The sequence below is a fragment of the Pholis gunnellus genome, assembly GCF_910591455.1.
Source record: "Pholis gunnellus genome assembly, chromosome: 8".
Lineage (NCBI taxonomy): Eukaryota > Metazoa > Chordata > Actinopteri > Perciformes > Pholidae > Pholis > Pholis gunnellus.
This window is the reverse complement of record NC_136534.1, coordinates 27087444-27112231: the sequence shown is the minus strand read 5'-3', so window position 1 is coordinate 27112231 and position 24788 is coordinate 27087444. Positions and strand designations below refer to the sequence as shown.

At 46.6% G+C, this 24788-nt stretch overlaps 2 protein-coding genes across 2 annotated transcripts; both read left to right on the top strand.

Annotated features, from left to right (window-relative positions):
- Nucleotides 1–6996: 6996 nt before the first annotated feature.
- syt11b (synaptotagmin XIb) lies at nucleotides 6997–11114 on the top strand (the record flags this gene model as incomplete). Its single annotated transcript, XM_079165556.1, is given in 5 exon segments — nucleotides 6997–7124; nucleotides 8619–9024; nucleotides 9026–9557; nucleotides 10190–10310; nucleotides 10804–11114. Coding segments are annotated over 5 exon segments (1404 nt in total). The 5' UTR covers nucleotides 6997–7090.
- A 512-nt stretch (nucleotides 11115–11626) lies between these two features.
- Nucleotides 11627–24237, top strand: plin6 (perilipin 6; the record flags this gene model as incomplete). The annotated part of the gene is made up of 8 exons (XM_079164470.1): nucleotides 11627–11635; nucleotides 11680–12333; nucleotides 20932–21118; nucleotides 21408–21490; nucleotides 21627–21864; nucleotides 21949–22127; nucleotides 22683–22949; nucleotides 23426–24237. 8 exons carry the CDS (start codon nucleotides 11627–11629, stop codon nucleotides 23849–23851), a joined length of 2043 nt encoding a protein of 680 aa, XP_079020596.1. The 3' UTR covers nucleotides 23852–24237.
- Nucleotides 24238–24788: the final 551 nt, after the last annotated feature.

Sequence of the window (24788 nt, the reverse complement as noted above, 5' to 3'; positions counted from 1 at the left end):
GTGCTCAAATATTCTTGTCTCCACCTAGCCCAACATGTCTCTGCCAAGGCTTGAACCCTTTTCCACTGGTTCTTGAGCAAATCTCCTTTTGAAAACTCACTCGCTGGACAAGGAGATGCACCTGTTTTCTGTGTCAGCAACATGGAAGGGGTTAGAATGAGGGGAGCCTCTGGGTCAGTGGATACAGGAATTAACGGCCTGGCATTCACAATAGCACTGACCTCTGCCATAAAGGTGACTAGCACTTCATGGGTGAGTTTTAAAGGTCCAACTTGGAGGAGCATGCAATCTAGAATTCGCCTTCAGACTCCAATCATGCGCTCCCAAGCGCCACCCATATGAGAGGAGTGTGGAGGGTTGAAAACCCAGGTGCACTTTTGTTGAAGGAGGTAGTTCTCTATGCTTGAATCACGATTACATTGTGAATCCATTTTCAGCTCCTTAAATGCTCCAACAAAATGTGTCCCACAGTCTGATCGAAGCTGTTTTGCATAACCTCTGATAGAGAAACATCTCCTGAGGGCGTTTATGAAGCTTGAGGAGGTCATTGTTTCGATTACCTGCATGTAAACAAAGCTGCCCACCTTTTGTCCCTGGCCTGGCCCGCCCTGGTACGACGTGTGATGACTTCCCATGGCCCAAAAACGTCAAGTCCCACATTGGAAGATGGGGGGTCTACTTGTAGACGTTCAGCAGGTAGATCAGACATTTGTTGCTGCTCCATTCTTCCTCGCAGCTTTTTGCATGTGACACACATGTGAATGCAGCTGCTGATGAGACGTTTTCCTATCTATCCACAGACCACTGGCACGGATTGCACCTTCAGTGAAGTGTCTGCTCTGGTGTTTCACACATTCGTGATGGTGGCGGACGAGCAGAGTTGCTATGTGGTTACGGCTTGGGATAATGATAGGATGGGCTTCACACTTTTCAAGTTGTGCCAGATCGATGCGTCCACCTATTCTCAGCAGACCTTCACTGTCAATGACTGGCCGAAGTTTATGAAGAGGGCTGGTTTTGGAGAGGTCACAGTTTGACCTAAAGCATTTCAACTCTTCTGAATAGCTTTCACGTTGCACACACTTTATGATGACATGCTCTGCCTTGGTGATGTCAGCAACTGACAGCCCAGTCTTGCACATGTGCCAGCCAACACAGCCGTGATTGCCTGATGGGAGAGAGAAGCATTGAGCTATGTGACAGTCGGGCCACAGCTTTGGTGAGCGAGCTCCAATTAGAAACATGCTGGAACCTCTTTGAACCCAGCTTGTCTTCAGTAACTTTTGTGGCGAGTGATGTTACGTTGGCACGAATCCCAGCATCAGAATCTGGATCTACGAGGACATATGTCGTCTCATCTTCAGTGTCGACCACTGAACTTTTCCGCTTGGTCAAGAAAGCTGGTCCAGTCAGCCACGTGGTGTCTGTAAGCTTGGCAGCTGGAACAGATCGGGACCCATGATCTGCTGGGTTTAACTCAGAGGGAACATAACTCCACTGCTCTGGCCGTGTTGACTGTCGAATACGCTGTACGCGATTACTCACATAGACGTAGAATCTTCTTCTCTCATTGTTTATGTATCCTAACACAACTTTGCTGTCTGTGTAGAATTTGATTGCATTCACTTTCAGGTCAATTTCTTTGATGACTAGCTCTGCAATCTCAACAGCCAATACAGCTGCACATAACTCTAACCTGGGGATCGTCAGCTCAGGCTGGGGAGCGAGCTTGGACTTTCCGAAGACAAATCCTACTTTCAGGTAAGCCACTGCTGATATGGCTTTGACAGAGGCATCAGAAAAGACACACAGTTCTGTGTTTTGTGCTTTGGAAATGGAGAAAGATGCATATGTGCGTGGGATATGTACCTCTTTTAGTGCTGACAGTGATTCATGCCATCTTCTCCAATCTTCAGCTTTGGCCTCAGGAAGACATGTGTCCCATTCTGTATCTTGGGTTGAAAACTCTCTGAGGAGCAGTCTGCCTTCAATAGTGACAGGAGCCAAGAAACCCAGTGGATCAAACAGACTGTTTACTGTTGACAGTACGCCTCGGCGTGTGAATGGTTTCTGACCTTCAGGGACATGGAAAGTGAAAGTGTCAGACACAATGTTCCAGCTGACTCCAAGGCTCCTTTGGACAGGCAAGTCGTCTATGGAGAGGTTGAGGTCTTTGACATCATTTGCTCTTTCCTCTGCCGGAAATGCATTCATCACTTCTGTTCGATTTGAGGCTATCTTGTGCAGCATTATGTTTGACACAGCCAGTGTTCGACGCATAACATCGATGGCTTCAGCTTCAGTTGCGAATGATGGAAGACCATCATCGACGTAGAAGTCCCTCTCAACAAAGTGCCTCGCATCACTGCCGTAGTGTTCCTCTTGGTGCTTTGCTGCCCTCCGCAGACCAAAGATTGCCACTGCAGGTGATGGGCTGTTCCCAAAAACATGAACTCGCATGCGGTACTCCACCACTTCCTGGTTGAGATCATTTTCCCGGTACCACAAGAACCGTAAGAAGTCTCTTATCTGCTGTCACTGCAACTGGTTCTCTTCTGAATCTGAGAAGCACTCCAATGAGGATGTTGTTAAGGTCTGGCCCAGAAAGCAACACATCAGTGATATTCCATCGTATTGTGCACTGGAATCAAACACCACACGAATCTGGTCTGGTTTGTGAGGGTGGTAAACTCCAAAGGTAGGGAGATACCAACATTGAGTGGTGGTGCAAGCTCAGCATGCTCATTGTCAAGCATTTTTTGCATGAACTCCGTGAAGTGCACTTTCATTCCAGGTTTCTTCTGTAACATCCGTCGCACCGACATTAGACGGCTGTGAGCGTAGTCTCTGTTGTTAGGGAGACGTCTCCGTGGGTGACGGAAAGGGAGAGGAGCAACCCAGCTGTTTGTGTCATCTTGTGTCAACTCTCGTTCCATGATCTGAAGGAAGGCTAGATCCTCAACAGAGTGAGCGAGCAGGTTGTCATTCTCTGTCCATCTTTGAGACCATCAATGCACTTTGCGTGGGTTTGTGCAGGAGAGGATTCTTGCCATTACTTTCGATACTATAGATTTCTTTCACTCGTATCTGATTCTCACATGGAGGAAGGCAAGTTGGTCTTCCATTTTCAAGGATGCAGGTCTTCAAGGCCCCCACTATGTTTGTCTTGTGAGCGCCTCGTAGGCATACATCCCCTATGATGACCCACCCAAGGTCTAGCTTTTGTGCATATGGTGCATAGTGAGGGCCATTGTGCTGTTTATGAACCTTATGGGCCCTAATAATGTCTCTTCCCAATAGCAGCAGGATGTCAGCGTCTGGATCAAGTGGTGGGATTTCAGTTGCTATCTGCCTTAGGTGATGGTGGTGGTACGCAGCTTCTGGTGTCGGGATCTCTGCTCTATTGTTTGGGACACTATACACTATTGTTAGTGTAGGTAGTATAGATTCTACTGTGAATCCATGGGCTGTTCTGCCAGCTGTTTCCACCATCCCCGCACAGGTTTTGAGTGTGTATGCCACTGCTGCTCCACCGATGTTGAGCATTTCAAAAAACTCTGATCGAGCTAATGACACATTGCTCTGGTCATCTAAAATGGCATACATTTTTCTCTGTAGGTTGCGATGACCACTGGGATACACATTCACAATGCAGATCTTTGAACAGGATTTGCCTTTGAATTCCTCACCACATACTTTGTACACCTTGATGTGATATCTGGCTGCCTTGTGTCCTCCCTCTCCCCGCCGTTCTCTGAAGAAGGGGAAAAACCTGGCTGATATTGCGGAGCAGGACCAGGGTGAAGAGCAGCGAGGTGTTTATTGCTGTCACACTCTGTACATTTGATGGGAGTTTCACAGGATTTTGCCTGGTGCGTAGTAGAAGCACAGCAGCGAAAGCATATATTCTCTTTTAAGAATTGCTTTCTGTCATCTAAGATCATTTTCCTGAACCCTCTGCATCTCTTCAGTGGGTGGGGTTTGTTATGCATGGAGCAAAGTCTGTCAAGACTTTCTGTTTTGGTCACTGTGTCTGATATGATGTTCGTTTTATGTACAGAGACCGGTTTCATGTGACTTAACTTCTCATTCTTGTAAGAGGTTGGAGCGAGAGTGGGAAGGTCTTCAGCATCCCTACAGACGAATTCTCGAAAAAAGAAGAAAGGAGGAAAGACAACACAATGTTCTCTTTGGTATTTGCATCCTTGAGACAGCCACTATGGAGATATATGGGCAGCTTCTCGACAATGGGCTGCACTCCCCTTGCTGTGTTAAGGTAAGTAGCCATCTCTTTTTGCAACATCCAATTCTATCAGTAGGTCTGCCAGCTCTTGAAGTTTTTTACTGTCTCTGTTATGGATCTTGGGGAAGTTCTCTATTTTACTGAAAGGAGCTCTCTCTAGTACTTCTGGAGATCCATATGTTTTGTTTAATCTCTCCCAAATTGTTTTAAGACCGAGGGAGGGTTGCCTGACATTTACAGAGCTAATCCTCAGTGCCTGCTCACTTGAATCCTTAACCAGCCATTTGATCAGCAAATCCATCTCTTCACTTGCTGACAGCTCAAGGCTTTCAATTGTGTTGATGAAGGTCTCTCTCCAGGCTTGGTAGTGTTCGGGTAGGTCATCAAACTTTGTCAATCCTGAGGACACCAGCTGATTTTTAGCAAGAAATTTGGCAAGATCAGCTGTTGTAGTGTTATGATTTGTGTTGTCTGAGGGTGATGGCTTTGGGGGAAGAGCACTGTGCTGATGGTCATAATTCCTCTGCTGTAGTAAATCTGTGTGAAGCTCCTGTGTGTCCCTTTGTTGGTACATCGATCTCCTATTGATGATGTGCGGCTGGGTCTGAGCAGTGATGTCATGCTGGGGTGTGAGAATTGGACGTAAGGGGTAAACTTCCTTATCCTCTCTAGGTGCCTGTGAGAAATGATGCAGGGCATGGTGGGTGACGTAGTCATGTGTTCTTTTTAGTGCATTCTCTTGAAGTGGCAAGAACTCAGGTTCTTCAATACGGTCCGAGCCATCCATATCTGCAGCTGCTCTCTCCAGCACTACAGCTTCTACATGGGCAGCTTCAGCTTCTCGTTGTAGATTGATGAAGTCAATTCTAGCTTCCAGCTTCGCTTTCTCAATTTTGAGTTCACTCTCCTTTTCTGTGAAGGTCAGCCTGGTTTTGGCCGCCTCTGCTTTGGCTCGAGCCCTTGCTGCTACTAAGCTGACTCTAGAGCTCGTCGATGAGCGTGAAGAGCTAGATTTTCTGGAGCGATTGTGAGACAGGCTTGTAACTGTTTCAACACCATCTTGTGAGCGTTTCACTTTGCCTTCATCTGGAGCATCTACTGACCTGACTGTAGTTTCCATGTCGATGAAGCGCAGTGTAGCTTGTCTATCCAGAAATCCTCCTTAAATCCCACAGTAGGTGGTCATCCTTTTACTGTGCTGTCCTCACTAAAAGTTGTTTTAGTAAAACGTAGTTTTCAGCTATACAGCCAGCTTGACAATTTATTTCCCAGCACCGTATCCTCCAAGGAACAGACAGGTTGTTGTAGTTGGCAAGGTTTAATGGTGGAAAGTATAATATTTTTGTAAAACTGAAAAAGAGCACAACAATACAAAAAGTAAGTGCCTTTATAAGTACTTAATAATATCTAGTACGTCAGTATAAATGCTACTAACACAAACCAAAGAAATATAAACATGTTAATATAACTGTAAATAATAACACACTTACGGATGAAGCCGATTTAGTGTACTTAAGGCACAGGATTATATGGATTGCGCTGAGATGAGTCCATGGGCACACGGCACTTCTTGAACATCACTTCCTGTTACTCTGACTATTTACACTTCGCTCACTTCCTGTTCAGTGCAGCTATACACAATCGCCACTAGGTGTCGCTAAAGGGCATATAAATTAACCCATACACTGAATACAATACAGCATCGCTCATATGCCCACGCCAACTCTGGTGTGGCCCGTTACTTTACGACGTTACGAAGAAATACGATACCTTGAGACGTTGTTTTTTAATCAGTTCATCTTAGATGGATTATGATCCTTAAAAAAAACCATAAAGCACACAGATGATCCATTAAATATAATATACGATTAGCTCGAAAACAAATGGTATAAAAATGTTAAGATGAATTAAAACAGACACAGATCATGAATGATAAAGCAGAATATAAGAAAACATTAAAACATAAAAGCATCAATTTAAATCCATCCAGCTGTTTGTTTGAAGTATAATTCACGTAAATGTACATTTAAGTACAGCTTCCTGTTTATTATCTAACACTGGGGTTACGCAGCAAAAGGGGGCGGGGCCTCTACTGCCGCGAGGACCAGTCCAGTGAGGAGGATGATGTAGTGACGTCTCACTCTGCTCACATTTCTGGGAACCAATGAACAGATATTATTATTATTATATATAGGCCTATATATATACTGTATACATATATTTATATATATATATATATATATATATATATATATATATATATATATATATATATATATTAGAGACATGTCTCAATATGTGTGCAAAATCGTGTATAAAATGATCCCATGTGATTTACACATTTACACAACATCAACACATCTGGAAATAAGTAGTTTTCTCTGAGATGAAGTACAGTAAAAAGTACAATATTTACCTCTGAGATGTGGTGTAGTAAAACGTACAAGTACCTTGACTTCGTTCTCAATTACTCGTAAATGTAGTACTGAGTTCCATTCCGCGGAGTGAGTGTTCTCTTTTTAATAGAGCATCTTTGTTTCAGTCTCATCGCGAGCTCCTCCGCGCAGCCTCCCTGCATCCGAGCGCGAGCATCATCACTGCGCACTGAGCAGAAGAGACGAGGCTCCTTCAGCGGATACGAGACGTCTTCTCTCCCCCCGGATCAGAGGCTGGTTTTCGGTCTTATTTTCTCTCTCTCCCCCCGCTGCTTCTCTATGGATGTGAAATAAAAACACAAAAAGCAGGACCGGTAGTCCAGCGGGTGTCCTCTCTCTCTCTGTCTCTCTCCATCTCTGCGCTCTTCCTTCCCCGCTCCGTCAGGACCGCATTCTGCCACTAATACACAAAATGGCGGACATCATCGAGCTTGGACCCGCCTACGGTGAGACCCTTTAACGTCGAAATAACTCTTTTTAAAATACTCAAAGTCTCATTTTATCTGCGTTGTGTGTTGTTTCGTCGAGAATACAGCAGGTGCATTGGACTAACATGTCCACGTGTCTTCATCACAGCCAGTTTAACGGCCCGTTATGATGGAAACACCCGTTATGTTAACTGTTTAACGCTTCTTCACTGTCACTCATCGGTGTGTCTGGCTCCATTGAACCCGTTAAAGGAGATCATTACACAGCAGACCGGGTGCATGAAATAAATAAATGAAAACAAATCAACCATAATATATATACAGTACATATAAACATAAACATGTACAATAGAACCTAACGTATGGAGAATAAATGTGTGTTTAAAGTGAAGCTTTGATTGAAACGTAATGTTGTGAATGTGAATAATAACGTCATCATCAAACAGGGCGTCTGCCTCTCGCGGGCCTCATCGGTGTGCGTGCGCGTGCCAGTCGGGGTGGGTATCTGGGGTGACGTCATGTCTGAACTACAGTACTACAGTGAGTGGGGGGGAGTATTCAGTGCAGATACTACTACCATAGTGTGATAATACTCTGTTACAGTAAAAGTACTACTACCACAGTGTGATAATACTCTGTTACAGTAAAAGTACTACTACCACAGTGTGATAATACTCTGTTACAGTAAAAGTACTACTACCACAGTGTGATAATACTCTGTTACAGTAAAAGTACTACTACCACAGTGTGATAATACTCTGTTACAGTAAAAGTACTACTACCACAGTGTGATAATACTGTTATTATGTAGCTATATAAAATAATTAAAGTAAGATGAATTATTAATTCTCACTGTTTGTCAGTTTTACTTTAAAGTCAATATTAATAATAAAAGGGGGCGTGTTTCAGTGCAGCGCCCGGCTCCCTATTGGCTCACGTCTGGCCAATCAGGAGCGAGTATTCATGTGGAGAATTAAAGTTCAGATCAGAAACTCTTCTTCTGTTGATTCAATCAGTGTGTGTGTGTGTGTGGGTGTGTGTGTGTGTGTGTGAGAGAGAGAGAGAGAGAGAGAGTGTGTGTGTGTGTGTTGCTAGGCAGCGAGCTCAGCTGCTTTCAGCTCTCTCCAAAACATGACATCATCGTGTGGAGTCTGAATGAACGTCAACAACAGGAAGGAGTTCTTCTGGGTCAGGGTTGTGATTTAGTGGATCTACAGTAAAAAGTACACATGTACCTATGAGATGTAGTACAGTAGAAAGTACACATGTACCTCTGAGATGTAGTACAGTAGAAAGTACACATGTACCTCTGAGATGTAGTACAGTAGAAAGTACAACTGAGCAGAGCCTGAAGGCATCATGATGTCACTGAAGTGAACCTCGTTGGTTAGCCGTTAGCAGTGCTGCTAACGTTGCTAGCTCTCCTCTGATTGGTTGTTTACAATGAAACATGATCAGAGACTAGTTCAGTTTTTTACTGTATTAAATGTTTGTTCTGTGTTTGTGTCTCAGCCATGTCTCCGGTCCTGGCGGGCTTCCTGGGAGCTGGTGTTCTGGTCTTGGTGGTGGTGGTTCTGGTTCTGCTCTGGTCTTTCTGTCAGCGTCGCTACCTGCGCAGCTCCGGACGCTACAAGCTGCACGGCGACCGCTACTGCGACGCCGAGGACCCCCCGTACAAGTTCATCCACATGCTGAAGGGCATCAGCATTTACCCAGAATCCCTCAACGGCAGCAAGAGGATCGTGCGAGGCATCCGGCGCGCGGACCGCTCCAACCGCGACGGAGAGCGCGGCTGCACCGCCGCTGGCGCCGGTGTCGGCGCCGCTGGCGGCTCTGGGCGGGGCATGGTGCTGGTGGACGCTGAGAACAACATCCTGGACGTCCCGGGGCAGTTACAGATGAGCCACCTCGTCCCCCCCCGCCGGGCCGGCGGAGCGGGCCTTGCCGGTCCGCGCCGACTACTGCTGCCTGGACAGCAGCTCGGCCAGCAGCAGCCAGACCAGCAGCAAGACGGCGTCCCCCTTCAGCCCCGCCTCCTCGCAGGCGGAGCCCGAGCCCAGTCTGGGCGCCGTCAGCCTCACGGTCGACTACAACTTCCCCAAGAAGGCCCTGGTGGTGACCGTCGTCGGGGCCCGGGGGCTCCCCGCCATGGACGAGCAGGCGGGCAGCTCGGACCCGTACGTGAAGATGACCATCCTGCCGGAGAAGAAGCACCGCGTCAAGACCCGCGTGCTGAGGAAGACCCTGGACCCGCTGTTCGACGAGACCTTCACCTTCTACGGCGTGGCCTACAGCTCGCTGCCCGAGCTCACGCTGCACTTCCTGGTGCTCAGCTTCGACCGCTTCGCCCGCGACGACGTCATCGGCGAGGCCGTGGTGCCGCTGAAGGGCGTGGACCCGAGCACGGGCCGAGTCCACCTGAGCCAGCAGATCACCAAGAGGAACATGCAGGTGAGTGACGGGCGGTCCATCCGTCCATCGACCTCCCTCAGGTTACTGTTAGCATCACTAGCATCATAGCAGCAACCGTTAGCTGCTAGCAGCGTTTAGAAGTAGAGACGAGAACATCTTTAGTCTTTAACACACTCATGATGACGTAAAGAAAAAAGAGAAAACTGAATTTCTTCCATAATTTCTTTTACAAGAATTGTCTCTCCTCTCTCCTCTCTCCTCTCCTCTCTCCTCTCTCCTCTCCTCTCTCCTCTCCTCTCCTCTCTCCTCTCTCCTCTCCTCTCTCCTCTCTCCTCTCCTCTCTCCTCTCTCCTCTCCTCTCTCCTCTCTCCTCTTCTCTCTCCTCTCTCCTCTCCTCTCTCCTCTCCTCTCTCCTCTCCTCTCCTCTCCTCTCCTCCTCTCTCCTCTCCTCTCTTCTCTCCTCTCTCCTCTCTCCTCTCCTCTCCCCTCTCCTCTCTCCTCTCTCCTCTCTCCTCTCCTCTCTCCTCTCCTCTCCTCTCTCCTCTCCTCTCCCCTCTCCTCTCCTCAATCTTTGTTTTGGTTGATTTTTCTGAGGGAAGTGTTCGTGGCCCATGATGTGTTCAGGGACCGTGGGAAAGATGAGACCCTGATGAGCGTTGTGTGTGTTTCAGTGTGAGAGTCGTGGCGAGCTGCTGGCGTCTCTGTCCTACCAGCCGGTGTCTCACCGCCTCAGCGTGGTCGTCCTGAAGGCCCGACACCTCCCCAAGATGGACATCACCGGCCTGTCAGCCAGTGAGTGCAGCCCGCCGGGCATTCTGGGAGTTTTATCCGCGCTAAATATTCACAGGCTTCTATTTTTATGTAATATTAACCATTTCACTTTTCTGTCCCCGAGACTTAAACATAGAAACACAACAAATACATCAAACGTATTAAATATTCGTCCATGTGTTGTTGTTGGATTCGTGGAAACACGAATAAATACTGGCTTTAATCACAGTAGACGTATAAAACACATTTTAATATGGATTTATAATTCAATGTCAACATTATTAATGAAGCTTCTTTCTGAAGAGCTGAAGCTTTTTGTTGGTGGTGTGAAGCAGAAGATCTTTGTCCCTTTAGAGCTTTGGGACATAATGGACATTTTATTTATTTTGTATTTAATATAATTTATGATTTATGATCAAACGATGAATCCGTTAGAATAAAGATTTGTTTTCCAGTTTTCTTTGTGTTTGAATTGTTCTTGTTGAATAAAGTTTTGTGCTCGCTCGGTCCTCAGACCCGTACGTGAAGGTGAACGTGTTCTACGGACGTAAGCGCATCGCCAAGAAGAAGACCCACGTGAAGAAGTGCACCCTGAACCCGGTCTTCAACGAGTCCTTCATCTACGACATCCCGCCGGAGCTGCTGCCGGAGATCTCCGTGGAGTTCCTGGTGGTGGACTTCGACAGGACCACCAAGAACGAGGTCCTGGGCCGCCTGCTGCTGGGCCTCACAAGCCCCGCCCCCTCCGGAGCCTCCCACTGGAGGGAGGTCTGTGAAAACCCCCGCCGGCAGATCTCCAAGTGGCACAACCTGAACGAGTACTGAAGGAGGAGGAGCCAGAGGAGCCAGTGAACAGCACTGACAAAGACTCGAGTGTACAGCACACACACACACACACACACACACACACACACACACACACTGATCACAGGTAAGCCCCGTCCACACCTGGTACCAACATGATCCTTCAGAGACCTGATCTCTAAACCAGCGGCTGGTAGAACCAAACCACTTCCTGTTTCCTGTGAGTAGAAGAAGAAAGAGGGTTCAGTTCCGTCCTTTATGAACAATTACTGCAGACTTAGCCCTCGAGGGAATTACCCATAATTCATAGCGTTGTGACGGTTGGAGGAGTTTAGTCGTGGAAGACTGAGACGTTTAAAAAAAAATAAGAAGGTAAACCCAAATAAATAAATACCCACAGCATGCTATGACGTCATGGTAACGTGATGTCACACTCAAACAACATTTAACAGGCGGCGTCTGCTCAGGGTCTGAGGGTTCAGGGTCTGAGGTCTGAGGGTTCAGGGTCTGAGGTCTGAGGGTTCAGGGTCTGAATGTTCAGGGTCTGAGGGTTCAGGGTCTGAATGTTCAGGGTCTGAATGTTCAGGGTCTGAGGGTTCAGGGTCTGAATGTTCAGGGTCTGAGGGTTCAGGGTCTGAATGTTCAGGGTCTGAGGGTTCAGGGTCTGAATGTTCAGGGTCTGAATGTTCAGGGTCTGAGGGTTCAGGGTCTGAGGGTTCAGGGTCTGAATGTTCAGGGTCTGAGGGTTCAGGGTCTGAATGTTCAGGGTCTGAATGTTCAGGGTCTGAGGGCTCAGGGTCTGAGGGTTCAGGGTCTGAGGGCTCAGGGTCTGAGGGTTCAGGGTCTGAATGTTCAGGGTCTGAGGGTTCAGGGTCTGAATGTTCAGGGTCTGAATGTTCAGGGTCTGAATGTTCAGGGTCTGAGGGTTCAGGGTCTGAATGTTCAGGGTCTGAGGGTTCAGGGTCTGAATGTTCAGGGTCTGAGGGTTCAGGGTCTGAATGTTCAGGGTCTGAGGGTTCAGGGTCTGAATGTTCAGGGTCTGAGGGTTCAGGGTCTGAATGTTCAGGGTCTGAATGTTCAGGGTCTGAGGGTTCAGGGTCTGAGGGTTCAGGGTCTGAATGTTCAGGGTCTGAGGGTTCAGGGTCTGAATGTTCAGGGTCTGAATGTTCAGGGTCTGAGGGCTCAGGGTCTGAGGGTTCAGGGTCTGAGGGCTCAGGGTCTGAGGGTTCAGGGTCTGAGGGTTCAGGGTCTGAGGCTACATCCACAGACCAACGGGCCTGAAGACAAAGGTCCCGTGACTCTTCAGGCCTCTGGGCGTGTAAACAGGAAGTAGATGGGCGGGGCCTCACACGGTTCCTGTAAAGCTGTAGACGTGGTGTTTGACCAACGTTAAGATGAACTCATCACACGTCTCCCTCGTAGCTCTACTGCAGCGTTCGTGCTTCCTTCCTTTATAGTTTGTGTGTTTAGACTTCACAATAGTTGTGCAGAACAAAATACGCGTTAATAAGAAAAGCAACGTTTAGTGTCCTCAAAGCCTCGACCAGCAGCTGCTGCTCCGTCACTGCTCCCACTGATCCAGTAGTGACGGCTGACAACCAATCACGCAGCGGCATCGTCTCCAAACGCAAACGTAGTCGTGAGGACCTGGTCTCAGTCTGACCCCTCAGACCACATTCTGATCTCAAGACGTCAAGACTCATGTTAACACCAGGTGTGAACGGGGCACCTCTCTCCCTCCCTCCCTCTCCCTCTCTCTCTCTCTCCCTCCCTCCCTCTCTCTCCCTCCCTCCCTCTCTCTCTCCCTCCCCCCCCCCCCTCTCTCTCTCTCTCTCCCTCCCCCCCCCCCTCTCTCTCTCTCTCTCCCTCCCTCTCTCTCTCTCTCCCTCCCTCCCTCTCTCTCTCTCCCTCCCCCCCCCTCCCTCTCTCTCTCTCTCCCTCCCTCCCTCTCTCTCCCTCCCCCCCCCTCTCTCTCTCTCTCTCTCCCTCTCTCTCTCTCTCCCTCCCTCTCTCCCTCCCTCTCTCTCTCTCCCTCCCCCCCCCCCTCTCTCTCTCTCTCTCTCCCTCCCTCTCTCTCTCTCTCCCTCCCTCCCTCTCTCTCTCTCCCTCCCCCCCCCTCCCTCTCTCTCTCTCTCCCTCCCTCCCTCTCTCTCCCTCCCCCCCCCTCTCTCTCTCTCTCTCTCCCTCTCTCTCTCCCTCCCTCCCTCTCTCTCCCTCCCTCCCTCTCTCTCTCCCTCCCCCCCCCCCTCTCTCTCTCTCTCTCTCCCTCCCTCCCTCTCTCTCTCTCTCCCTCCCTCTCTCTCTCTCCCTCCCCCCCCCTCTCTCTCTCTCTCTCTCCCTCTCTCTCTCTCTCCCTCCCTCTCTCCCTCCCTCCCCCCTCCCTCTCTCAGACTGTCCTCTTGTGTGTGGACGGGGGAAGGAATGCTCTAAATATGATATAAATAAAGAAGAAGAAGAAGAATTTTCCCTCTTTGCTGTTGTTGTCATGCAGTTCATCGCATGTCTGTCCGAAGAGAAAAAAAAAAAAGTCCAAATGAAGAGCTGCTGACATCACACTGACGATGATGCAAATTTAAATACTCACTAACGCTGCATATAACTACTATATCCAAGTATAAGTACTCCTCAGTAGGACCAATAAGAAGCAACGCTAGCGGACATGTTCGGGCGGAGCGGTCGCTCCGGTTCGGCAGCATGATCCCGGTCTCTCTCCTCGGTCCGGAAGGACTGAACCCTGATCCCGGAGGATCCCTCATCTCCATGTGGATTTACAAACTGTCTTCAAGCGGACTGAGAGACTCTGTAAAATACTTTGTAACGTGAGGTTTCATTTACAAAATACTCTCAGCGGGAAGCAGCTGTGGCGGCTGATAGATTATCATGGTCTGGACTCGTTAGGGTCCGGACTCATTATGGTCTGGACTCGTTAGGATCTGGACTCGTTAATGATCTGGACTCGTTATGGCCTGGACTCGTTAGGATCTGGACTCGTTAGGATCTGGACTCGTTAATGATCTGGACTCGTTAGGATCTGGACTCGTTAATGGTCTGGACTCGTTAGGATCTGGACTCGTTAATGGTCTGGACTCGTTATGGTCTGGACTCGTTATGGTCTGGACTCGTTATGGTCTGGACTCGTTATGGTCTGGACTCGTTAGGATTATGATTATGCTAAACTGTGGTAACGTATAAAAACGTTCGATGTAAATTAACGGGAATAAACTGTAAATAATTTTAAAAAATTCTGTATTTACCAAAAAATAGTGTGATAATAACTTTAATTGAATTAAATAATTAACTATAATATTTAATTATTAAATGTAACTCAGTTGTGCATCACTTTAAAAAAGTTGCTCTGATGTAGTAAGCCTCAAAATAATAATAATAATTCTTTCAACCGACATCAGCTGATCATAAAAACCCAAATATTAATGTTTAACCTTTTAAATGTAAGTTTGTTTACATGATGATGACGTTTGTTAATGGAAACATACAACATGTATCATGACGTCACTGCAGGTTCTAAAGATCGACGTTAAAGCGAGTTATTTTTAGCGTCCCCTTCAAAATAAAAGACTTCCTCCTATCAGATCCGTTACAGAGCACTTTTTAACCAACATGCTGTCAGACGTAGCGTTGCTAATAAATGTTAGCCGCCACAGCTTCACCTCCACTTCCTGTCTGTCTGTCCGTCTCACTTCCTTTGTCCTCTTAACTTTACTGTGAAGGATCCTTAGAGACGTGTGTGTTTTTATAAAGACGCTGGATGTTTGTCTAAAAAGGTTTTAAATGTCCGACATGTTTAAAGTTGCTCCTCCTTTAAAATCATCAGCTGACATTTAACAGTGAATCCTGGAGCTTTTATTGTGAAGGAGCCGATGATGATGAAGAGTGACTGTAGCTTTGTACAGATGAAGATGTTTGCTGGTCCTCAGAGCTTCGTGTGTGTGAGCGCCCCCTGCTGTACAGACCTGGACGCTAACTCGTTGTTAGGCTGTTAACAATAAATGGACGTGAAAATAAAAGTGTCTGTTTGACAAGTTATTCATAATATTTCATTTACTGCTCATTTACATCAACATTTATATTTGTGTTATTATAGTTATTTCTGACACAGTACATGTACACAACTACTGTTTTGAGGTACTCGTACTTGTACTACTCACGTGTTCGATTGGTCGGAAGCTTCAGGTGAGCTGTGACCTGCTGTTAGTTCATGATGGAGACAACAGGAGTACTCCGATAAATACTGCAGTAAAAGTACTTTAACTGAGTGGTAATAGTACTTGTACTCGAGCAGAGTATTTTTACTGAGTGGTAGTAGTACTTTTACTCTACAGCATCAGCTGTAGGGTTCGGGTTGTATTCAGTATTTACTTGTTATTTCTGTTTCTGTCTCAGAGTCAAACTTTGATGTAAAACTGATTCTAGTATTTAAATACTTCTAATACTCCTGAATTTAAAGACAACCATGGTGACGTATGAGATGTTTGGATAAAGCTCAGTCTACCATGTACACCAGTGCGGGCCGTGCGTTTCATAGCTAGTAAATATAAAGTTTCCTGCGCTCACTAGGAGACAACGGACTGTGTGACCTCTGAACCGGAACAACAAACAGCTGAGGCCCCGCGAGTGTTCCGGGAGGCTAGGCTAACTAGCTTAACGGGAAAACAACAGCAGCAACACGCATTCTGCTACACACTCAGGGGCCATTCAGATATTAGAGGTAAAGAAGGAGGAGAAGAGGCTCCTCCCACAGAGCTAACAGGAAGAGTTGAATGTTTATTTATTGATGCACATTTCATATTTGGTGAAAACTAAATGTAGCGTCGCTTTACAACACGAGGAGATAAAAACACAAGAAAACGTATTCAGACGTCTCAGTGACCTTTTGTTTTTTCACACACACACACACACACACACACACACACACTGGATCGTCTGTCCCCTCAATAATGAATGAGTCCTGAGACATTCAGAGGTTCTTGTGTGACGTCATAAGAACCTTCCTACGTCTGCTGTCATGTCTCGGGTTCATCATCGCCCAGAAGCTTCACAAGAACCATGTCCAATAATAACATCTCCCCAAAACGGTACAATTTCCAGACACAAGCTGAAGACATGTGAGAGGGTGAGAGAGTGAGAGGGTGAGAGTGAGCGGGTTACTGCTGCTCACACGTCCTCCAACATGGCTGAACAATAGAAAGATGTTTGTTTGTAAAAGAATCTGATTACATTCTTCCAACCATGTTCTCTCCAAATACGCCTGATATTCAACCATTCATCTCTAACGTGAACCAGGTCTGACGTGAACCAGGTCTAACGTGAACCAGGTCTAACGTGAACCGTCTCTGACGTGAACCAGGTCTAACGTGAACCAGGTCTAGCGTGAACCAGGTCTACATGTCGTTCCAGGTTCTTCTTGCATTCTGTTCTTCGTTGCTTCACTGATGAGCTGCTGTTGTCATGGAAACGTGTCCTGGTTGTGTTTTATGATCCGTAATGTTTCATATTTGATGATTTCATACAAACCTCAGGATGCTGGATCTCAGGCTCTCGGACGCTCCTCAGGGATCTGGACCGGCAGCGACTGAAAGAACTCATCGCTTCACCTTCAGTCCTGCTGAGGAAGGAGAGGAAACGAGGGCATAAAGGAGTTAAGGAGACGTCGTCGTTCCGCACAGATACAAAGTAACCAGAGTTTAAAAGAGCTCCACATTAGAAGGTCGTCGTGGTGACCTGAAGGTGGAACCGTAGAGGAACGAACGTGAACACGTGACTCGCTGTAACGAGGAGACGCTGACGACTGAAGGACTCTTTGAGGCTTCGCTCTCTGAACTTTTGTCCAAACCACTAAATGAGAGCGGAACCAGAATGTGAGCGCGTCTCCGTCACATGGAGGCGTCTCATAAACACACAATAAACACACAATAAACACAATAAACACACAATAAACACAATAAACACACAATAAAGACAATAAACACACAATAAACACACAATAAACACACAATAAACACACAATAAACACAATAAACACACAATAAACACACAATAAACACACAATAAACACACACACTGAGCTCTTCATCGTCTGACTCGTCCTCCGGCGCTTTAAGAGGAAACGAGGCGTTTACATGTCTGCTCTGAGAATCCGTCACACAGATTCATCTCACTGATTAACCGTCCAGAGAGGAAACAAGCGACGCTGTTGTGTTTTTAATATTTACTCAGAACTCATGAAACGTTCCACGAATCTGCTGTGAGTCAGACTGAGATGTGATGTGAGAGCAGCCGTCTGTTCCGTCGGTTCTCCGGTTTAACGACATTATATTTATACTTTTGATTCTTTATGGAAACATGATTCATGTTGCATTCAGGGCCCATCAGAGTTATGAGAATCCTGTCTGTCAGACTTCAGACTCATGAAGTCACATTTACTTTACTGATCTGAACATCTTTCATTAAACTGAACTCAGTGATTTCCTGTTTGAGTAACGTTTGAACACAGAATCAAAGTTTAAATATTTATATTTATATTCGTCTGATTTTAAGTTTTAATCTGTGATGTGTTCAGGGTCGACAGCTTTTTATGGAGAAACATGGTACTATGGTGTTGTATTTCAGTACTACGACGTTGTATTTTAGCATATATATATATATATATGTATATGTACCACTGCCAGTAACGGTGTGATTGATCAACAGTCGGCTCGTTGAGGACGAGGAGGATTTCTATTGGTCAACTTTTACAGAAAGTTATTTTAACAATAAAACACGTTTACGTAAACCCGACTGATACATGGTTCAAAGTACTTCACACGACTCTAATCTAGACTAGTACGTAACAGAGTGTGTGTGTGTGTGTGTGTGTGTGTGTGTGTCTGCTCAATGACTTCATTGAGTATCTGTTAATTGATTGGTCGCTCACCGAACGACTGATTCATCCTCCATCACCGATGACATCACAGCGCTCTTCGGCCAATCGGGTGGCTGGTCTGAGTCTTTATGAGCCGGTCACAACGTGTCGAGTCTTCATCGTCGTTGTCATCAGTTCAGCTTCATCGACTCCGGAGCTCTGATGGGGTAAGACTCTAACGTTCATATTTAACATGAAATATCATTTATTGATCAAACGTCTGAAATGTTTATTTCACACAAACTATAAAATGAATAGATTAGAGTTTTGGACATTTGAAATGTTTTTTGTCTGAACTAATAATTACTTTAGAAAATAATCTGATAATTATTTATAATTTAATTATTTATGAAGCAGAAAATAGACCTCGCTGAGATTCAAGATGTTTTTCATAATAAAGTCTGAAAAAACTCATTTTCAACCTCAAATAACTTCTAAACAAAGTATTTAAAATATCTAATTATTTTTTAAGAAATGTGAAAATGACGATAAAATTCATAAATATCCCCCAAAAATGAATGAATCCACATTTATTTGAGGTGTGTGTAGTTTTATAACTGAATCTTTTTATATTTTGTTGATTCATTTTTTCCCAGAATGCTTTTGGGCGTGGCTCAATAATCTCTCTGAAGTTTCTTTTTTTAAACTTTAAAATCTTCGATGTTGATTTTTAAAATGTGATGAAATCAGTTTTTTTAGCGTCTCAGTTAAAACAATTTGATATTTTAGGTTCAACTCTATTTGTTTCATCTTCATCATCTTCATCTTCAGTCTGCAGTCTTTAACCATTTTTTACAGTGTGTATTTACATCGTGTACTTGTACATCGATGTGTAGTTTTACCTCGTAGAGTTCAGGTGAACACGTCAGACCTTCAGCCTTCTTTCCTCAAATACATCCAGAAGCTTCCACTGCCGAGGCCGAGGTCAAAGACAGTATTATGTACATATTATAGTGTGTGTATATATATATATATACAGTCTAGTATATCTACAGTATCTGCTGTAACACACTTCTCCACCTCACTGTGGGTCATAACCACCATCTTATAGGAGTGCCCTCCTCACCTCTTCACCTCCTCACCTCCTCACCTGTTCACCTCTTCACCTGTTCACCTCCTCACCTCTTCACCTGTTCACCTCCTCACCTGTTCACCTCTTCACCTCCTCACCTGTTCACCTCCTCACCTGTTCACCTCCTCACCTGTTCACCTCCTCACCTATTCACCTCTTCACCTCCTCACCTGTTCACCTCCTCACCTGTTCACCTCTTCACCTCCTCACCTGTTCACCTCCTCACCTGTTCACCTCTTCACCTGTTCACCTCCTCACCTGTTCACCTCCTCACCTGTTCACCTCCTCACCTCTTCACCTCCTCACCTGTTCACCTCCTCACCTGTTCACCTCCTCACCTGTTCACCTGTTCACCTCTTCACCTCCTCACCTGTTCACCTCTTCACCTGTTCACCTCCTCACCTCCGATCACATATTAAACCAAACAAAAATCCATCTTCATAAAAACAAGTTGTCCAAATAATAATATATAAACAAGCATCTTAAAGCTGCTGCAGATGTAAAAACAAACACATTTAACTTACCAGAGCTGCTGTTCTATTTAAAGACAAAGTCCATCCTCCTTTCTTTGTTAATAAAGAGTTTAATCTCACGTGGTTCAGTTCATCCGTGTGTTTTAGTTCCAGTCAGAAGTTCTTCTGGATTCATGGACGCCAGTGAAGACAGTCGAGCCTCCTCAGTTGTGTTTCTTGAACACGTTTTAATGCGTTTGAGGCTGAACATGTCGCTCCACAGAGGCAGCAGATGTTGGGATCGTCACCGCCCAACATGTCACGCTAGCCCGCTGACCAATCACGTAGCTGTAGGCCAGCTAGCAGCTCTGACACGTCAAAGAATACGCCCACCATGTCAAACTAAAGATCTGATTGGTCGAACACTATGATGATCAACAATATCGTCCCCATTCACTTAACCTGCACATGGATTCACTGGTGAGTCTGCAGGCCTGGGGCCTCTCTTCTACCTAGAGACACAGAGGTGAACTCTGATTGGATCAAAGCTCTACTTAAAACAAGCTGCACTGAAGGCCAGCAGAGAAGACGGCTCACCACTGCTACTTTTACTGTTGAAGAGTACTTTACAGTGTGGTATTAGTACTTTTACTGTGTGGTAATAGTACTTTTACTGTCACAGAGTACTTTTACAATGTGTGGTATTAGTACTTTTACATGTCGCTGCTTCAGATTTTTGTCTCTGAACATCAAAGTGATGAAGTTCAGAGTTTTCTTCCTGTCAATCAAACCCGGATGACGTCATCAGGACGCTCAATGAGGGTCTTTGTGGATCTGGTTTTCATGCTGCTTAGACCTGAACCGAATGGATCTCTGTGGTCCAGCAGCTGACTGCCTCATGCTGAACCTCGACTCTGTTTGTTTGTTCCTCAGATTTGGTGAAGGAGAAATGTCTGAGCGTCAACATCATGAGGTGACTGTTTAATCCTGTTAATGCCACCGAAACAATCAGCAGATTAATCATGAAAACAATCACAGTTCAAAAGTACGGAAGCCAAGAACTAATCTGAAGATCTCAAGTCTCTCTGGAGCTGAGCTGGTGACAGGAAACACATGTTACTACATCCTGTTTTCAAAATAAGATGCTCACAAAATGTATATATAAACTCAGAAAAGATTATAGGTAGAAAGGTGGGACTTTTATTTTGAAAAATCTACAAATTGATCCAGTCAAAGTGATTTTGTACTTCTACAGTGTGGTATTAGTACTCTTACTGTCAGAGTACTTCTACAGTGTGGTATTAGTACTCTTACTGTCAGAGTACTTCTACAGTGTGGTAGTAGTACTCTTACTGTCAGAGTACTTCTACACGCAGTAACGTCCCTGTGTTTCAGACCAGCGCCGTGCTCAGAGTCTCCGCTCTCCCATTGGTCAGCTCGGCGCTGCAGTCAATGACATCAGCGTACTCTGAGGTCACAGGTCGTTACCCTCTGCTGCGTCTGATTGGAGGAGTCGCTGAGGGCGTCTCCAGCGTCGCCATGACGAGAGCCACGCCCCTTCTTCAGAGTCTGGAGCCGCAGAGTACGTGTGTATAAATACTGCAAACACTACTACTACTACTGCAACTACCCCTACTGATACTACTACTACTACTGCAACTACCACTAATAGTGATACTACTAATGAAAACTACTAATACTACTACCGATACTAATACTGGAGCTGCAGAATACATGCAGATAAATACTGCTAATACTATTAATACTTCTACTACTACTAATGTCAAGTACACAGATAAATACTGCTGTGAATAATTCATAATACTAGTAATACTGCTAGTACTCCTCATACTTGTACTTTCTGTCTCCAGTTGAAGTTGCCAACAGTTTTGTTCTCGTTGGTCTCGACCATCTGGAGAAAAACTTCCCGATCCTGAACCAATCGACGGAGGAGGTTCGTTCTGCTGATCAATAACTGTTTACTGATTATTATGATTTATTATCTAATAACTGTGACCAGCTGTACTTTAGTTTGGTAGCTCAGCAGCAGCTCCTTCCTGACTAAAGGGGCGTGGCCTCCTCGTCCTCAGGTGCTGGGTCACCTGAAGGACGCGTTGTCCGTGACGCTGGACGACGTGCAGCTGTGGGTGGTGGACGGTCTGGACGGCGCTCTGGACCAGCTGGAGCGTCTGTCCGGCGGCGCTCTGACGGCCGTCCGGCTGCTGCAGGACTCTCAGGTGGGACGAGTCGCCGCGTCGGGATTGGACGACGTGTTGAGTCGTCTGGAGGACGCCGCCGCCCACTACCTGCCCCTCCCCCCAACGCTGCGTGAGTACAGGACTTTCAGAATAAAAGCTTAAAGGTTCTCTGTGTCTTCCTGTCACAAAGAATCAAAGTGTTGGTGTCCGTTAGGTCGTCAGTGGGAGATGAAGGTGCAGGAGTACGAGGACGAAGACGAGGACGAGCCCAGTCTGTGGACCAGGATCAGGAGCCTTATGCTGAACCTCAGCCTGCAGCTCTACCACCGACTGATGAAGGTCAGGGAGCAGCTGGAGAACGCCGTGAGGACACTGGGGGACGCCGCAAACCAGGTGAGACAGACCAGCTGAGACAGACTCAAACCAGCTGAGACAGACCAGGTGAGACAGACCAGGTGAGACAGACGCAAAATAAGATTTGAAGATCATGAAAGTGATTAAAAAGATGTTTCTGACTTAAAACTGGATTTAAGAGCGTTTGGTCTAACCTCAACACTTCCACAACATAGTGTGTGTGAGTGTGTGTGTGTGGTGGCTACATGAGGCACACAGTCTTAATTCACAGTAATCAGATACAGTTTGATTGATTACACACTGATGACTCATGAATGTCAGGAGCTTTTCTTACAGAATTCTTAGGAAATCACAAAAACCTGCATGAAAACGGTCGAAAGGCTATTAGCTCGAGGCTAGGTGAGCTGTTAGCTCGGGGCTAGGTGAGCTGTTAGCTCGGGGCTAGGTGAGCTGTTAGCTCGGGGCTAGGTGAGCCCTAGCTCTGGTTAGTGGATGTAGTGGTTCTCTAGTTGGTTCAGATTCTGCCAGGGGGCCTCAGAGGGCCTCGCCCTGGTTTTTGTATGTCAGCTGTTGACCTCCTCTGTCCTCCTACAGGTGGGTCTGGGTCAGGTCCTGGAGCTGGTGGTCGAGCTATTGCGGTACCTGCAGGGCCTCCTGGTGGCGTTGGTGTACCGAGCAGAGAGTCTTCGAGAGCTGACCCTCAGCGGGGTCAGAGGCCAGGCCGCCATGTTGGCCGAGCTGCTCCCCATACGTCGGATCAGAGAGCTGCCGGTTCAGATCCAGCAGCTGCTGGGAGACCTGCAGGAACTCTCCAAGATCCTCCTGCAGCTGGTGATCAACGCCACGCCGCTCTACACCATGGTGAGACACCTGAGACACACTGGTCTTTGTTCATGGTGATTGGACACAACCTCCAACCTTGATAACGTAACTGAAGATAAATTCCAGCTTGTATCAGATACTAATCAGTAGCCAGCTTCATCTTCTTCTCCTCAGGTGAGCTGTTAGCTCGGGGCTAGGTGAGCGGCTAGCTCGGGGCTAGGTGAGCGGTTAGCTCGGGGCTAGCTGAGCTGTTAGCTCGGGGCTAGCTGAGCTGTTAGCTCGGGGCTAGCTGAGCTGTTAGCTCGGGGCTAGCTGAGCTGTTAGCTCGGGGCTAGCTGAGCTGTTAACTCGGGGCTAGGTGAGCGTTCATTAGCCTTCATCAGCCTTCATTGATGTGAAGCGAGGTCTGACACAGCGGAGAAGCTACGCTAACAGTCTTTGTGCTAAGCCAAGCTAAAGCTATCCAGAAGCTATCGCTGTAACACGTCAGACTGTTGTATGAACGTGTGTTTCAGATCCAGCAGCCGTCCGCTCAGGAGGTGGAGGACTTCCTGAACCAGGAGGACGTACCCCCCGACAGTTCGTCCCGCCGCGGCTCCGCTGGCAGTCTCTTCCTGAAGGCAATGGACGGACGTCCTCGCCGCCGCCGGAGCCTCTACTCCCGCGCCACCGCCGGCCGAGTAGGCCCCCAGAGCCCAGACCCGCCCAACGGTCGCCGCCGCTCCAGTGTGAAGGACCTCCCGGCCCCGGAGGCGGAGGAGGACCTCAAAATCCCTTCCGACGTCGCCGACGTCGCCGGCGTCGTCCAACGCCGGCCGTCCGCCACCGAGCTGCTCCTCGCTCCGCTCAAACAGTTCGTGTCTCAGAGCCAGAAGGCCTTCGAGTACCTGAGCCCCAACTCCCTCGACGACGCCACGGAGGAGGACGACGACGACTCCTAAACGCCACGCCGAGGTCTCGAATCCGCGGCAAACCGTCGCGGGTCGCACCCCCCTTCTCGACCAATCGCACGCGCCCGTCTCCGTCCACGGCGGTGAGACGTTCCGGCCTCAGCGGGCGTGGGTTGGTTCGTACTCGTTCATCAACGGAGCGATCGGGAAAGTATTTAGCGATTCATAAATCTGCAGGTTTTTATTTTACTTCAACAAAACAAACTTTCTTCTTCTCCTTCTGTTTCTTCTTCGTCTTCTTCTTCAACGTTGGATCTAAACATTCTGTTCTTGTTGAGAGATGTGATGAAGAACGTGATGTTTTGGTTGAGAAGAGAATGTTCCTTAAAGATTAAAACATAGATTTGATTCATCTGTAGTTTAAAGTCAAACATTTAACAAATATCAATTCCAATATATTCTAATATTTATGATCTAACAGCTGTTTGTGTCTCTGTGTCAATGTTTCAATAAAGCTTTTGGGATCTGCAGCTTCACTTCAGTTTGTTTGTAACACAGTTAAAAACGGACGTTTGATCATCAACATCTGCAGGTTTAAATATTCTTAAATGTTTTTATTTACTGAATATCAGATGCGATCGAAATAAACTTCTGTAGTCTGAAACGATTTTAATCAGAGCTCCAAGAAACAAACTGAGGATCAATAACTAAACAGTTGTTATCGACTAAAGGTGTGTTCACACCGAACACGATGAACGCCGCCGGTATCGCCGGGGACTATTTGTGTTCATTCCGACGGTAACTCCAGTCCGACTGTTACAATCAGACTGTTAGACTGTGAGTGTTGTTACTGTCTGACTGTAATGTTGTAAGGGTTGAAAACGAGAGAAATAAACTCAACTAAAAACATGTTTTTTTTTATGATGCTCATACAAACTGTCACGAGGTAATACAAGATAAAACTATAACAGACAAACTATAACTTATT